General features: G+C 53.9%; 1 protein-coding gene across 1 annotated transcript in view; it reads right to left on the bottom strand.

Moving 5' to 3' along the window:
• The window catches only part of LOC146045621 (uncharacterized), a 54,813-nt gene extending 37,787 nt beyond the window's left edge, over nucleotides 1–17,026 (bottom strand). The window contains exon 1 of the mRNA XM_083164602.1: nucleotides 16,906–17,026. Within this exon, the coding sequence (XP_083020728.1) occupies nucleotides 16,906–16,957 (52 nt within the window). The 5' untranslated portion in view covers nucleotides 16,958–17,026. The remainder of the gene's footprint in view (nucleotides 1–16,905) is intronic.
• Nucleotides 17,027–17,257: the final 231 nt, after the last annotated feature.

Here is a 17,257-nt window from a genome sequence, read left to right as displayed (position 1 = left end):
ACACTGCACACACTGGGGAATCATTACATGGTGAGTGGCTGTTATCTGGGAGTGTCAGGTAATCCGCAGGCGTGGCCAGGTGTGTGAGGGGAAGTCATGTGACATCAGCTCCGCCCCCGATCAGCCTGATTCTATCACAGCTGCTGAGTAAGTCCTGGGCTACGCACACACTGCACACACTGGGGAATCATTACATGGTGAGCGGCTGTTATCTGGGAGTGTCAGGTAATACGCAGGCGTGGCCAGGTGTGTGAGGGGAAGTCATGTGACATCAGCTCCGCCCCCGATCAGCCTGATTCTATCACAGCTGCTGAGTAAGTCCTGGGCTACGCACAGACTGCACACACTGGGGAATCATTACATGGTGAGCGGCTGTTATCTGGGAGTGTCAGGTAATACGCAGGTGTGGCCAGGTGTATGAGGGGAAGTCATGTGACATCAGCTCCGCCCCCGATCAGCCTGATTCTATCACAGCTGCTGAGTAAGTCCTGGGCTACGCACAGACTGCACACACTGGGGAATCATTACATGGTGAGCGGCTGTTATCTGGGAGTGTCAGGTAATACGCAGGTGTGGCCAGGTGTATGAGGGGAAGTCATGTGATGTCAGCTCCGCCCCCGATCAGCCTGATTCTATCACAGCCGCTGAGTAAGTCCTGGGCTACGCACAGACTGCACACACTGGGGAATCATTACATGGTGAGCGGCTGTTATCTGGGAGTGTCAGGTAATACGCAGGTGTGGCCAGGTGTATGAGGGGAAGTCATGTGATGTCAGCTCCGCCCCCGATCAGCCTGATTCTATCACAGCCGCTGAGTAAGTCCTGGGCTACGCACAGACTGCACACACTGGGGAATCATTACATGGTGAGCGGCTGTTATCTGGGAGTGTCAGGTAATACGCAGGTGTGGCCAGGTGTATGAGGGGAAGTCATGTGACGTCAGCTCCGCCCCCGATCAGCCTGATTCTATCACAGCCGCTGAGTAAGTCCTGGGCTACGCACAGACTGCACACACTGGGGAATCATTACATGGTGAGCGGCTGTTATCAGGGAGTGTCAGGTAATATGCAGGCGTGGCCAGGTGTGTGAGGGGAAGTCATGTGACATCAGCTCCGCCCCCGATCAGCCTGATTCTATCACAGCTGCTGAGTAAGTCCTGGGCTACGCACACACTGCACACACTGGGGAATCATTACATGGTGAGCGGCTGTTATCTGGGAGTGTCAGGTAATACGCATGCGTGGCCAGGTATGTGAGGGGAAGTCATGTGATGTCAGCTCCGCCCCCGATCACCCTGATTCTATCACAGCCTCTGAGTAAGTCCTGGGCTACGCACACACTGCACACACTGGGGAATCATTACATGGTGAGTGGCTGTTATCTGGGAGTGTCAGGTAATCCGCAGGCGTGGCCAGGTGTGTGAGGGGAAGTCATGTGACATCAGCTCCGCCCCCGATCAGCCTGATTCTATCACAGCTGCTGAGTAAGTCCTGGGCTACGCACACACTGCACACACTGGGGAATCATTACATGGTGAGCGGCTGTTATCTGGGAGTGTCAGGTAATACGCAGGCGTGGCCAGGTGTGTGAGGGGAAGTCATGTGACATCAGCTCCGCCCCCGATCAGCCTGATTCTATCACAGCTGCTGAGTAAGTCCTGGGCTACGCACAGACTGCACACACTGGGGAATCATTACATGGTGAGCGGCTGTTATCTGGGAGTGTCAGGTAATACGCAGGTGTGGCCAGGTGTATGAGGGGAAGTCATGTGACATCAGCTCCGCCCCCGATCAGCCTGATTCTATCACAGCTGCTGAGTAAGTCCTGGGCTACGCACAGACTGCACACACTGGGGAATCATTACATGGTGAGCGGCTGTTATCTGGGAGTGTCAGGTAATACGCAGGTGTGGCCAGGTGTATGAGGGGAAGTCATGTGATGTCAGCTCCGCCCCCGATCAGCCTGATTCTATCACAGCCGCTGAGTAAGTCCTGGGCTACGCACAGACTGCACACACTGGGGAATCATTACATGGTGAGCGGCTGTTTTCTGGGAGTGTCAGGTAATACGCAGGTGTGGCCAGGTGTATGAGGGGAAGTCATGTGACGTCAGCTCCGCCCCCGATCAGCCTGATTCTATCACAGCCGCTGAGTAAGTCCTGGGCTACGCACAGACTGCACACACTGGGGAATCATTACATGGTGAGCGGCTGTTATCAGGGAGTGTCAGGTAATATGCAGGCGTGGCCAGGTGTGTGAGGGGAAGTCATGTGACATCAGCTCCGCCCCCGATCAGCCTGATTCTATCACAGCTGCTGAGTAAGTCCTGGGCTACGCACACACTGCACACACTGGGGAATCATTACATGGTGAGCGGCTGTTATCTGGGAGTGTCAGGTAATACGCATGCGTGGCCAGGTATGTGAGGGGAAGTCATGTGATGTCAGCTCCGCCCCCGATCACCCTGATTCTATCACAGCCTCTGAGTAAGTCCTGGGCTATGCACACACTGCACACACTGGGGAATCATTACATGGTGAGCGGCTGTTATCTGGGAGTGTCAGGGAATACGCAGGTGTGGCCAGGTGTATGAGGGGAAGTCATGTGATGTCAGCTCCGCCCCCAATCAGCCTGATTCTATTGCTGCAGCTGAGTAAGTCCTGGGCTACGCACACACTGCACACACTGGGGAATCATTACATGGTGAGCGGCTGTTATCTGGGAGTGTCAGGTAATATGCAGGCGTGGCCAGGTGTGTGAGGGGAAGTCATGTGACATCAGCTCCGCCCCCGATCAGCCTGATTCTATCACAGCTGCTGAGTAAGTCCTGGGCTACGCACACACTGCACACACTGGGGAATCATTACATGGTGAGCGGCTGTTATCTGGGAGTGTCAGGTAATACGCAGGCGTGGCCAGGTGTGTGAGGGGAAGTCATGTGACATCAGCTCCGCCCCCGATCAGCCTGATTCTATCACAGCTGCTGAGTAAGTCCTGGGCTACGCACAGACTGCACACACTGGGGAATCATTACATGGTGAGCGGCTGTTATCTGGGAGTGTCAGGTAATACGCAGGTGTGGCCAGGTGTATGAGGGGAAGTCATGTGACATCAGCTCCGCCCCCGATCAGCCTGATTCTATCACAGCTGCTGAGTAAGTCCTGGGCTACGCACAGACTGCACACACTGGGGAATCATTACATGGTGAGCGGCTGTTATCTGCGAGTGTCAGGTAATACCAGTGGCGTAACTCCCGGAGGCAATGGAGCCTATTGCCGCCGGGCGTTAGCCATCAGGGGGGGCACACAGAGCAGGCATTAGCAAGAAACTCTGCCCTGCCCCTCCTCTCCCCGCTCTGAAAGGGGCTCCGATACACGCGCCGCTGCCCCCCTCCTACTGCAGAGCACTATGACAGCAGTCGGCGTCCCATCAGGTAGCGGTGCCGCTGCTGCAGAACCAGTAGTCTATACCGCCTCCGGGCACCTCATCTGAACTTACGCCTCTGGGTAATAGGCAGGCGTGGCTAGGTGTATGAGCGGAAGTCATGTGACATCAGCTCCGCCCCTGATCCGCCTGATTCTATCGCTGCAGCTGAGTAAGTCCTGGGCTACGCACACACTGCACACACTGGGGAATCATTACATGGTGAGTGGCTGTTATCTGGGAGTGTCAGGGATAATGCAGGTGTGGCCAGGTGTATGAGGGGAAGTCATGTGATGTCAGCTCCGCCCCCAATCAGCCTGATTCTATTGCTGCAGCTGAGTAAGTCCTGGGCTACGCACACACTGCACACACTGGGGAATCATTACATGGTGAGCGGCTGTTATCTGGGAGTGTCAGGTAATATGCAGGCGTGGCCAGGTGTGTGAGGGGAAGTCATGTGACATCAGCTCCGCCCCCGATCAGCCTGATTCTATCACAGCTGCTGAGTAAGTCCTGGGCTACGCACACACTGCACACACTGGGGAATCATTACATGGTGAGCGGCTGTTATCTGGGAGTGTCAGGTAATACGCAGGCGTGGCCAGGTGTGTGAGGGGAAGTCATGTGACATCAGCTCCGCCCCCGATCAGCCTGATTCTATCACAGCTGCTGAGTAAGTCCTGGGCTACGCACAGACTGCACACACTGGGGAATCATTACATGGTGAGCGGCTGTTATCTGGGAGTGTCAGGTAATACGCAGGTGTGGCCAGGTGTATGAGGGGAAGTCATGTGACATCAGCTCCGCCCCCGATCAGCCTGATTCTATCACAGCTGCTGAGTAAGTCCTGGGCTACGCACAGACTGCACACACTGGGGAATCATTACATGGTGAGCGGCTGTTATCTGGGAGTGTCAGGTAATACGCAGGTGTGGCCAGGTGTATGAGGGGAAGTCATGTGATGTCAGCTCCGCCCCCGATCAGCCTGATTCTATCACAGCCGCTGAGTAAGTCCTGGGCTACGCACAGACTGCACACACTGGGGAATCATTACATGGTGAGCGGCTGTTATCTGGGAGTGTCAGGTAATACGCAGGTGTGGCCAGGTGTATGAGGGGAAGTCATGTGACGTCAGCTCCGCCCCCGATCAGCCTGATTCTATCACAGCCGCTGAGTAAGTCCTGGGCTACGCACAGACTGCACACACTGGGGAATCATTACATGGTGAGCGGCTGTTATCAGGGAGTGTCAGGTAATATGCAGGCGTGGCCAGGTGTGTGAGGGGAAGTCATGTGACATCAGCTCCGCCCCCGATCAGCCTGATTCTATCACAGCTGCTGAGTAAGTCCTGGGCTACGCACACACTGCACACACTGGGGAATCATTACATGGTGAGCGGCTGTTATCTGGGAGTGTCAGGTAATACGCATGCGTGGCCAGGTGTGTGAGGGGAAGTCATGTGATGTCAGCTCCGCCCCCGATCACCCTGATTCTATCACAGCCTCTGAGTAAGTCCTGGGCTATGCACACACTGCACACACTGGGGAATCATTACATGGTGAGCGGCTGTTATCTGGGAGTGTCAGGGAATACGCAGGTGTGGCCAGGTGTATGAGGGGAAGTCATGTGATGTCAGCTCCGCCCCCAATCAGCCTGATTCTATTGCTGCAGCTGAGTAAGTCCTGGGCTACGCACACACTGCACACACTGGGGAATCATTACATGGTGAGCGGCTGTTATCTGGGAGTGTCAGGTAATATGCAGGCGTGGCCAGGTGTGTGAGGGGAAGTCATGTGACATCAGCTCCGCCCCCGATCAGCCTGATTCTATCACAGCTGCTGAGTAAGTCCTGGGCTACGCACACACTGCACACACTGGGGAATCATTACATGGTGAGCGGCTGTTATCTGGGAGTGTCAGGTAATACGCAGGCGTGGCCAGGTGTGTGAGGGGAAGTCATGTGACATCAGCTCCGCCCCCGATCAGCCTGATTCTATCACAGCTGCTGAGTAAGTCCTGGGCTACGCACAGACTGCACACACTGGGGAATCATTACATGGTGAGCGGCTGTTATCTGGGAGTGTCAGGTAATACGCAGGTGTGGCCAGGTGTATGAGGGGAAGTCATGTGACATCAGCTCCGCCCCCGATCAGCCTGATTCTATCACAGCTGCTGAGTAAGTCCTGGGCTACGCACAGACTGCACACACTGGGGAATCATTACATGGTGAGCGGCTGTTATCTGGGAGTGTCAGGTAATACGCAGGTGTGGCCAGGTGTATGAGGGGAAGTCATGTGATGTCAGCTCCGCCCCCGATCAGCCTGATTCTATCACAGCCGCTGAGTAAGTCCTGGGCTACGCACAGACTGCACACACTGGGGAATCATTACATGGTGAGCGGCTGTTATCTGGGAGTGTCAGGTAATACGCAGGTGTGGCCAGGTGTATGAGGGGAAGTCATGTGACGTCAGCTCCGCCCCCGATCAGCCTGATTCTATCACAGCCGCTGAGTAAGTCCTGGGCTACGCACAGACTGCACACACTGGGGAATCATTACATGGTGAGCGGCTGTTATCAGGGAGTGTCAGGTAATATGCAGGCGTGGCCAGGTGTGTGAGGGGAAGTCATGTGACATCAGCTCCGCCCCCGATCAGCCTGATTCTATCACAGCTGCTGAGTAAGTCCTGGGCTACGCACACACTGCACACACTGGGGAATCATTACATGGTGAGCGGCTGTTATCTGGGAGTGTCAGGTAATACGCATGCGTGGCCAGGTGTGTGAGGGGAAGTCATGTGATGTCAGCTCCGCCCCCGATCACCCTGATTCTATCACAGCCTCTGAGTAAGTCCTGGGCTATGCACACACTGCACACACTGGGGAATCATTACATGGTGAGCGGCTGTTATCTGGGAGTGTCAGGTAATACCAGTGGCGTAACTCCCGGAGGCAATGGAGCCGGGCGTTAGCCATCAGGGGGGGCACACAGAGCAGGCATTAGCAAGAAACTCTGCCCTGCCCCTCCTCTCCCCGCTCTGAAAGGGGCTCCGATACACGCGCCGCTGCCCCCCTCCTACTGCAGAGCACTATGACAGCAGTCGCGTCCCATCAGGTAGCGGTGCCGCTGCTGCAGAACCAGTAGTCTATACCGCCTCCGGGCACCTCATCTGAACTTACGCCTCTGGGTAATACGCAGGCGTGGCTAGGTGTATGAGGGGAAGTCATGTGACATCAGCTCCGCCCCTGATCCGCCTGATTCTATCGCTGCAGCTGAGTAAGTCCTGGGCTACGCACACACTGCACACACTGGGGAATCATTACATGGTGAGTGGCTGTTATCTGGGAGTGTCAGGGATAATGCAGGTGTGGCCAGGTGTATGAGGGGAAGTCATGTGATGTCAGCTCTGCCCCCAATCAGCCTGATTCTATTGCTGCAGCTGAGTAAGTCCTGGGCTACGCACACACTGTGGAATCATTACATGGTGAGCGGCTGTTATCAGGGAGTGTCAGGAAATATGCAGGCGTGGCCAGGTGTGTGAGGGGAAGTCATGTGACATCAGCTCCGCCCCCGATCAGCCTGATTCTATCACAGCCTCTGAGTAAGTCCTGGGCTATGCACACACTGGGGAATCATTACATGGTGAGCGGCTGTTATCTGGGAGTGTAAGGGAATACGCAGGCGTGTGCGAGGGGAAGTCATGTGACATCAGCTCCGCCCCCGATCAGCCTGATTCTATCACAGCCGCTGAGTATGTCCTGGGCTACGCACACACTGCACACACTGGGGAATCATTACATGGTGAGCGGCTGTTATCTGGGAGTGTCAGGTAATACGCAGGCGTGGCCAGGTGTGTGAGAAGAAGTCATGTGACGTCAGCTCCGCCCCCCGATCTGCCTGATTCTATCACAGCCGCTGAGTAAGTCCTGGGCTACGCACACACTGCACACACTGGGGAATCATTATATGGTGAGCGGCTGTTATCTGGGAGTGTCAGGTAATACACAGGTGTGGCCAGGTGTATGAGGGGAAGTCATGTGACATCACTTCCCCCACGACCAGCCTGATTCTATCACAGCCGCTGAGTAAGTCCTGGGCTACGCCCAAACTGGGGAATCATTACATGGTGAGCGGCTGTTATCTGGGAGTGTCAGGAATACGCAGGCGTGGCCAGGTGTGTGAGGGGAAGTCATGTGATGTCAGCTCCGCCCCGATCAGCCTGATCCTATCACAGCCGCTGAGTAAGTCCTGGGCTACACACACACTGCACACACTGGGGAATCATTACATGGTGAGCGGCTGTTATCTGGGAGTGTCAGGTAATACGCAGGCGTGGCCAGGTGTGTGAGGGGAAGTCATGTGATGTCAGCTCCGCCCCCGATCAGCCTGATTCTTTCACAGCCGCTGAGTAAGTCCTGGGCTATGCACACACTGGGGAATCATTACATGGTGAGCGGCTGTTATCTGGGAGTGTCAGGTAATACGCAGGCGTGGCCAGGTGTGTGAGGGGAAGTCATGTGATGTCAGCTCCGCCCCCGATCAGCCTGATTCTATCACAGCCGCTGAGTAAGTCCTGGGCTACACACAGACTGCACACACTGGGGAATCATTACATGGTGAGCGGCTGTTATCTGGGAGTGTCAGGAATACGCAGGCGTGGCCAGGTGTGTGAGGGGAAGTCATGTGATGTCAGCTCTGCCCCGATCAGCCTGATCCTATCACAGCCGCTGAGTAAGTCCTGGGCTACACACACACTGCACACACTGGGGAATCATTACATGGTGAGCGGCTGTTATCTGGGAGTGTCAGGTAATACGCAGGCATGGCCAGGTGTGTGAGGGGAAGTCATGTGACATCAGCTCCGCCCCGATCAGCCTGATTCTATCACAGCCGCTGAGTAGGTCCTGGGCTACACACAGACTGCACACACTGGGGAATCATTACATGGTGAGCGTTTGTTATCTGGGAGTGTCAGGTAATACGCAGGCGTGGCCAGGTGTGTGAGGGGAAGTCATGTGATGTCAGCTCCGCCCCCGATCAGCCTGATTCTATCACAGCTGCTGAGTAAGTCCTGGGCTACGCACACACTGCACACACTGGGGAATCATTACATGGGGAGCGGCTGTTATCTGGGAGTGTCAGGTAATACGCAGGCGTGGCCAGGTGTGTGAGGGGAAGTCATGTGACATCAGCTCCGCCCCCGATCAGCCTGATTCTATCACAGCCGCTGAGTAAGTCCTGGGCTACGCACACACTGCACACACTGGGGAATCATTACATGGTGAGCAGCTGTTATCTGGGAGTGTCAGGGAATATGCAGGCGTGGCCAGGTGTGTGAGTGGAAGTCATGTGATGTCAGCTCCGCCCCCGATCAGCCTGATTCTATCACAGCCGCTGAGTAAGTCCTGGGCTACGCACACACTGCACACACTGGGGAATCATTACATGGTGAGCGGCTGTTATCTGGGAGTGTCAGGTAATACGCAGGCATGGCCAGGTGTGTGAGGGGAAGTCATGTGACATCAGCTCCGCCCCGATCAGCCTGATTCTATCACAGCCGCTGAGTAGGTCCTGGGCTACACACAGACTGCACACACTGGGGAATCATTACATGGTGAGCGTTTGTTATCTGGGAGTGTCAGGTAATACGCAGGCGTGGCCAGGTGTGTGAGGGGAAGTCATGTGATGTCAGCTCCGCCCCCGATCAGCCTGATTCTATCACAGCCGCTGAGTAAGTCCTGGGCTACACACACTGCACACACTGGGGAATTATTCCACGGTAGCAGCTTGTGAATGGATCTGCAGATATTAGCAGGCCTGCACGGATCTCACTCTGGTGGGGCGGCGTACACTTGAACGCTGGGATCCGAAAATTAGCAGCCGTACATTCGAGTTTGAATTAGGCTCACTGACCGTGACCTATCCAGCACCCCAGTTATATGTACATATGGACTGTGGCCATTATTCTGGTTCACTCGCAAAGGCAAATTTCTTTTCAAATGGACAAAACCATGTGCACTGCAGGTGGGGTAGATGTAAATTGTGCAGAGAGAATTAGATTTGGGTGAGTTATTTTGTTTCTGTGCAGGGTAAATACTGACTGCTTTATTTTTACACTGCAATATAGATCTCACTTTGAAGGAAAACCCCACCCAAATGTTATTCTCTCTGCACATGTTACATCTACCCCACTGCAGTGCACATGGTTTTGTCCATTTGAGCAGGAATTTGTCTTTGCGAGTGCATACCTCCCAACTTTGGCAGCTCAGCAGGCGGGACGCTGCTGCGCGCCGAAATTTTCAGGGCGTGGCCTAATTTGGGGGCGTGGCCTATACTCACGGCTCCCCGCGAGGCCACGCCCCCATTTTGCCGCTATGGGGGCATGACCCAGAGGCTCTGTGAGCCTCTAGCCATGCCCCCAGCCCCCTGGCTGCGGGAATGCGCACAGCGTTTATTCCCCACTGCTTAGCAGCTGACAGGGGGGACTCCCAACAGCCCCCCTACACCGCGGGACACTGCCGCCCGCGGGTGGGACATCGGGACAGGCCCTGACAATCGGGACTGTCCCACTAAAATCGGGACTGTTGGGAGGTATGCAAGTGAACCAGAATAATGTAGGAGCCGGACTGGAGGCAAAGCCTGGGGGTAGGCTCCCCTGACAGGGTTTGTAGGGAGCTGACTAGCAGTTAGTCATAGGAGGAGTGCTTAAGGAGAGGGTCATAGGGGGAGGGGCTTAACAGGGTGTTGGAGGGGTTTATAAGCAGGGTTCAGGCAGGAAATAGGGGTCACTGGGAGATTTTCTCAAACAGCTAAGCAGCGTGACATCTCACATGGCTTCCCCAGGCAACGCTGATGCAGAGGTATCCGCTGCGCTTGCTGCCCTCAGGGAGGCAGCTGGCACCAGAGGGACTGAGTGGCTGCAGCAGCAGATGTCAGGTCTGCTGGGGGGACTGGGAGCAGCAACGCAAGAGGCTGCTCCAGCGGGTGCACGGCCTCGGAGGTCTAGGCCTCCGGAGCGCTTTAGCCCATCTGTGTCCCCCAGGGTTCAGCGCCGTTCACGGAGCCCCGTTAGGGACCCTCCAGGCCAGGCTGTGGGCCGGGCACCTTCCGCCCGCAGGACCAGGTCTGGGAGGAATCCAACCAGCAGGCGGAAGCCTCCGCGCGGGGGGGATCCCCCCCACGTGCAAGAAGATCCGGCGTTGCGTGGTACTGGACCTGGTGCGGTGGGGCATGCGGGGCATGCTGCTGCCCAGCGCGGGGTGAGTCGTGCCAGGGGGGCAGAAGTACAGGCTGAGGACCGCAGGCCTGGTACACGGAGCGAGAGGCGCACAGCTGGCTCCGCCTCCAACGAGGTCACGCCGGCTGGTGCTGTACCTGAGGGTCGGGATGTCAGGAGAAGAGTGATTGCAGCGTCAGCAGATGATGGAGAAATACCTGGTCCTTCCTCATTGGCGGGAGTTCGTCAGGACACTGGACCTGCGGCTGCTGGGTTCACAGCCCCCAGGCAGCCTGGTGAGTCTGTCTCTATGTCTGTTAATGCTTTAGCGCAGAGTCAGGGGGGGGGAGGGTTAGCCCTCCAAGGGGAAATGAGTAGAGGTTTTACTGAATTATTGAGTGGCTTTGCAGATTGGTTGGTGGGTTTGCGGCAGGGGGCGGGGCCGTCCCCGGCGGCAGCATGGGTGCCGCAGAATGCGGGCACACCAGCTAGCATTAGTGTGCCAGTCAGTAATAGTGTGCCGGTTAGCAGTGGGGTGCCGGTTAGCAGTGGGGTGCCGGTGAGCAGCGGGGTGCCGGTATCCGGCGGTGAGCAAAATAGCAGTAGTGCAGGGGCAGAAGGGGGCAGTGTTGGGACGCAGGAGGAGAGTGGAAGGCTCAGTGACACTGCAAAAGGGGAGGTGTATGTATGCTTTGAGGGGCCATTGGGGGCCCACCTGAAGCAGGAGGTGAGGGAGAAGATTTGGAAAGGGGAATACGTTGATATATTTTCATTGCTCCCTTTAGAGCGTTTTAATCTAGATAGGCCCCGTAAGGAGGAGAAGAAGGAGGAGGAGGAACGGCGGCGGTACCGGCTGATACCGCGGTCATTCACGAACTGGCTGCAAGCATTTGCTATTTTAGCTAGTGTGATTGGGGAGAAGGCGCCTGACAATTGTTCAGGCTTGTTTTGTTACATGGATGCGATAGGAGAGGCATACCATGTGTATGGGGGCTTGGCTTGGCTCAGGTACGATGAGCAGTTTAGGCAGAGGAAGGCTGTTCGCCCTAACATACGTTGGGACCATAAGGATATTGCTTTATGGTTAAAGGTGACGGCTCCCACAAAAAGTGGGCAGCCCTTTCGTGGGGACGGGGGGGGGCCGAGGGAGGCCACAAATGGGACGGCCATGCAGAAGGGACTCTGCTTTGCCTTTAATGACGGGTCATGTCGTTTTGGGGCAAAATGCAAATTTAAACACGAATGTTCCTCGTGTGGAGGGACCCATGGTGCAAATAAATGCTTCAGAGGGAAGTCACGGGACGGTAATTCAAAAGGGGGAGACACCGGTTCGGCTGGAAAGGATGCTGGGGTATCTGCGTAGGTATCCTGACCAGCAGACGGCCGTGTTGTTGGAGGAGGGGTTTAGGGAAGGTTTTAAGATACCTTCCGACGTGCAGGTTTCAGGGGGCTTGAGGAGGAATTTGAAGTCTGCAAGGGAGCATCCAGAGGTGGTGCAGGACAAACTGCGTAAGGAGGTGCAGCTGGGTCGTATGGCTGGACCTTTTGGGTCGGCACCATGGCCAGATTTGATAGTCTCTTCATTGGGGGTGGTGCCAAAAAAGGAGGCGAACAAGTTTCGTCTTATACACCATTTATCTTTTCCAAAAGGGGCGTCGGTCAATGATGGCATTGACCCTGACATCTGCTCGGTGGTTTATACATCGTTTGACGCGGCTGTTCAGTGGGTGAAGCGGTTTGGGAAAGGGGCCAGATTGGCAAAGACTGATATTGAATCGGCATTCCGTTTGCTGCCGGTTCACCCAACCAGTTTGCGTTTGTTGGGTTGCTGTTGGGACGGGGAATTTTTTGTTGATCGTTGTTTACTGATGGGTTGTTCTTTGTCATGTGCTTATTTTGAGGCCTTTAGTTCTTTTTTGGAGTGGGTGGTTAAGGATGTCTCTGGGTGTAGTTCAGTTATTCATTACCTAGATGACTTCTTATGTATTGGTCCTGGGGGGACCGGAGTATGTGACTTATTGTTGAGGACTGTTGAAAGGGTGTCGGCAGACTTTGGGGTCCCGCTTGCTCCAGGTAAGACGGAGGGCCCTGCGACTGTGATCAGCTTTTTGGGTATTGTCATTGATACCGAGAATATGGAGTGCCGCTTGCCCGAGGAGAAATTGCTGGGTTTGAAGGCCGAGGTAGGGAGGGCATTGCTGTTGAAGAAGATTAGATTGCGGGAATTGCAATCCTTGCTGGGCAAATTGAATTTTGCGTGTCGCATTATGCCTATGGGCCGCATTTTCAGCAGGAGGCTGGCAGCAGCGACAGCAGGGGTGGTTCTTCCTCATCATTTTGTCAGATTGGGTAGCGAGTTGAAAGGGGACTTGCGGGTGTGGGCAACTTTTTTGGATGTTTTTAACGGCAGAGCTTTGTGGATGTCAGACACATGCGTCGCTACTGAGCTAGACCTTTTCACAGACGCGGTCGGGAGTGGGGGGTTCGGGGCATATTGCCAGGGACATTGGTGTGTAGGCCGGTGGCCGGAGTCTTGGGTGCAGAGAGGCATGGTTAAAAACTTGGCATTGTTGGAGTTGTTTCCTATCTTGGTAGCAGTAGTTGTTTGGGGGGAGCTATTCCGCAATAGGAAGATTTGTTTTCACTGCGATAATTTGGGGGTTGTCATGGCTATTAACCAATTGTCGGCATCTTCACCGTCAGTGGTCACTGTTTTGCAGCAGTTAGTATTGGAATGTCTGGCCTTGAATTTGTGGGTTGTGGCTAGGCACGTTCCTGGTGTCTCTAACGGCATTGCGGATGCTTTATCTCGTTCACAGTGGGAGCGTTTTCGGGAGTTGGCACCAGAGGCGGACAGGGAGGGGACCGGGTTCCCGAGTCGGCTCTGGGCTCTGCTGGACGGGTAGTCGATCAGCTCATCAGGGAATCCTTGGCCCCGAATACATGGTCGGCATACAATCAGGAATGGCGGAGCTGGTTAGAATGGCGTGAGGTAGTAGGTCTGAAGGAGGATGATGACGAGTTGGCTGTCTTGCTATATATAGGCCATTGTAAGGAGATTGGTTGGTCAGTGGCAAAAATCACGCGCTGTATGGCAGGCTTGGCTTTTGGGTTTCGTGCAGGCGGCAGGCCTGACGTCACTAAGAATTTCCTGATTGCGCAGGCTTTGAGAGGTTGGAGGAGAGGTCATGTCGTACAGGATCAGAGAAGGCCGGTGTCTTTCCAGTTGTTACAGAATATGGGCATGAAGTTAGGGGAGGTCTGTAGTTCCAATTTCGAGGAAAGGTTGTTTGGGGTAGCTTTTTCGCTTGCCTTCTTCGGGGCACTGCGGATTGGGGAGCTCGTGAGTCCAAGCGTGTCCAGGCCGGGAGGTTTGTTAGGAGAGGATGTGGATTTATACTCGGATAGGGTGGAGCTAGTGGTGAGGAGGTCTAAGACGGATCAGTTAGGGAGGGGGAAGAAGGTAGTTCTCTTCTCTGTACCAGGGTCGGATATGTGCCCGGTGGCACGGCTGAGGATATTTAAGGAGGTCAGAGTGGGCAGGGAAAGGGATCCTTTGCTGATGCATGCGAATGGATCCTTTTTATCACGGTTTCAGTTCACAAGTGTGTTTAGAACAGTCCTGCGGACGTTGGGCCTCAAGGGGGAGGAATACGCGGGTCACTCTTTCCGCATTGGGGCCGCAACTGAGGCTGCTAGAATGGGATTTGGGGATGAGTTGATTAAGCGTATTGGGCGGTGGGAATCGTCTCGCTTTCGGTCTTATGTTCGTTTAGGGGATTGTTGAGGTTGACCGTGTTTTTTCTGTTTTAGGGCAGCCTCCGTGCCTGATTTGGATTTTAGGACATTCATATGTCTTTTGGGGAGCTTTACGGGCGGATGTCAGACCGAACGGCCGCCAGCTGGGTTTGGATAGAGAGGAGGCAGTGGTTCGCTGGCTGGGAAAACGTGGTATGGTATGGAGTGGAGTGCTGCAGGAATTTCACCGTTTTGTTCGGCTCGATAGGGTTCCCGACATATTAGTTCTGCATGTAGGCGGGAATGACCTTGGGAGCAGACCATTTAGGGAGTTGATACGGGATATCAAGTTTGATCTCCTACGATTATGGGCAATGTTTCCGGATTTAATCACGGTTTGGTCAGACATCGTGCCACGCCATTATTGGAGGGATGCGAGGTCGGCTGACAAGCTCAATAAGGCACGGATTAAAGTTAACAGGGCGATTGGGCGTTTTATGGCCAGGAACGGGGCTGTTGTGGTGAGGCACAGGGAACTTGAGTCTGGTGCCGGGGCATTTTGGAGAGGTGACGGTGTGCACCTGAATGCTGTGGGGATAGATGTTTGGTCTTTGGGACTACAAGAGGGAATAGAAACAGCGTTCCGGATGTGGGGGGGGGGCGCACGGGGTTAAGGGTTTAACCTCGTGCTTTGTGGCGGAGGGGGGTCCTCGAGGTTGGTGGCATTGAGGCTTAATTATGCGGCGGGGAGGGCCCCATGAGGGGGCTGGACTCCCCTGAGTGAGGTTAATTAATGAGCACTGGGTGTGTACAATTGGTGCCCTCGAGCCAATCGCTATCGGCTGGGGGTAAGAGCTCCTGGAAGTGCTTAGAGGTGTGGATATATATTTATTGAGGGCCTCGGGGACCACCTTCCGTGGGAATGTTTTTGGATTATTGTTTAAAATTGTATTGTTCAATAAAGATGGCTGCTGTGGCCAATTTTATCCAACAAGAGAGTTATGTCATTTGTGGGGGGATAGTTGGGCACAGCGATTAGACAATACCCTGTCATGTAGGAGCCGGACTGGAGGCAAAGCCTGGGGGTAGGCTCCCCTGACAGGGTTTGTAGGGAGCTGACTAGCAGTTAGTCATAGGAGGAGTGCTTAAGGAGAGGGTCATAGGGGGAGGGGCTTAACGGGGTGTTGGAGGGGTTTATAAGCAGGGTTCAGGCAGGAAATAGGGGTCACTGGGAGATTTTCTCAAACAGCTCCCACCCACCCTTCCCTATTTTTTATAGTTTAGTTAGAATATTTGATAGGATGTCTTTTTGTCACAGTGGCCTGTGCGGAGGGGGGTCCTCGAGGTTGGTGGCATTGAGGCTTAATTATGCGGCGGGGAGGGCCCCATGAGGGGGCTGGACTCCCCTGAGTGAGGTTAATTAATGAGCACTGGGTGTGTACAATTGGTGCCCTCGAGCCAATCGCTATCGGCTGGGGGTAAGAGCTCCTGGAAGTGCTTAGAGGTGTGGATATATATTTATTGAGGGCCTCGGGGACCACCTTCCGTGGGAATGTTTTTGGATTATTGTTTAAAATTGTATTGTTCAATAAAGATGGCTGCTGTGGCCAATTTTATCCAACAAGAGAGTTATGTCATTTGTGGGGGGATAGTTGGGCACAGCGATTAGACAATACCCTGTCATGGCCTTTATTCACATACAGGCTGGTTATAAAGCTATTGTTGTGAATGCCTTTGGGGTACACAATAGAACCTCACTGCAAATCACTGTAGAATTCTGGGGTACTTGTGTTGTTAGCTTGGGGCTCATTTGTTTTTAAAATCTTCTAGTGACTGGAAATGTACTTAAACGGACTTTGTATACACCCATGGACTTTATAACCTGCTCTTCCCCATAAAAACAAGGTTATAAAGGTGTCAAGTATCTAACAAGCTTGCAGAAATAAAGGCGCAGTAGGCCACATGTAAGAGTGCGATCTGCAGCGTGCAGCGATATTAGTAACAATGCTGCTGTTAATCTTTAGGTGTCCATACGCGGTGCGGTGCGATGCGATCTAGTTCAAAAAGTACGGGCAGCGCATTCTTTATGTGCTGTCACTGTGCAATATAATGTGCACGGGACCGTACATCACACCCAAACATTGCACCGTGTATGGGCATCTTTTGTGCTAAATTTGTTTGGACAATTTTCAAATATCAAGGAACAAACTAATGGGTTTTAAAAAAATAGATTCTCAAACTCGGTCCTCAGGACCCCACACAGTGCATGTTTTGCAGGTCACAGAATCACAAGTGAAATAATTAGTTCCACCTGTGAATCTTTTAAAATGTGTCAGTCAGTAATGAATACACTTGTGCACCTGCCGGGTGACCTGGGAAACGCGAACTGTGTGGGGTCCTGAGGACCGACTTTGAGAACCACTGCTATATGGTATGGCCACACCGGGACCATTACTGTTCTATCTGTTTAATCAATGGCTGCCTAGGAGACAATATACTGTATATACACATACTAATGCACAGTGACTTACCTGCCACTGTCAGGTACACCAGGAGAATATAGAGGGTATATGGGGGTCTCATGTTGCTGTGAGGTCCGTGGCCCCTGTAAGAACAACAGCCCACACCTGGGCTGTAATGGCTGCAGCTACCTCCGTCTGTGCAAACTAGATGTTTACTTTCACTTTCCCTCAGATAGATATTATTAGTGTAGTGACTGAGAGAGACAGCTGACAGGTCACAGGAGACACACACACACACACACACCACACACCACACAATACTGTATCCTAATGCTCCAATACACTGATACATATCACACACTATATATATCACAGGGATACGGTCGTTGGGTCGACATCCCAAAGGTCAACATGAGAAAGG

This window comes from Crinia signifera, chromosome 11, assembly GCF_055691185.1.
Source record: "Crinia signifera chromosome 11, ASM5569118v1, whole genome shotgun sequence".
NCBI classification, from domain to species: domain Eukaryota; kingdom Metazoa; phylum Chordata; class Amphibia; order Anura; family Myobatrachidae; genus Crinia; species Crinia signifera.
Note: the sequence above shows the minus strand (reverse complement) of the source record. Positions and strands in the feature narration are given on the sequence as shown.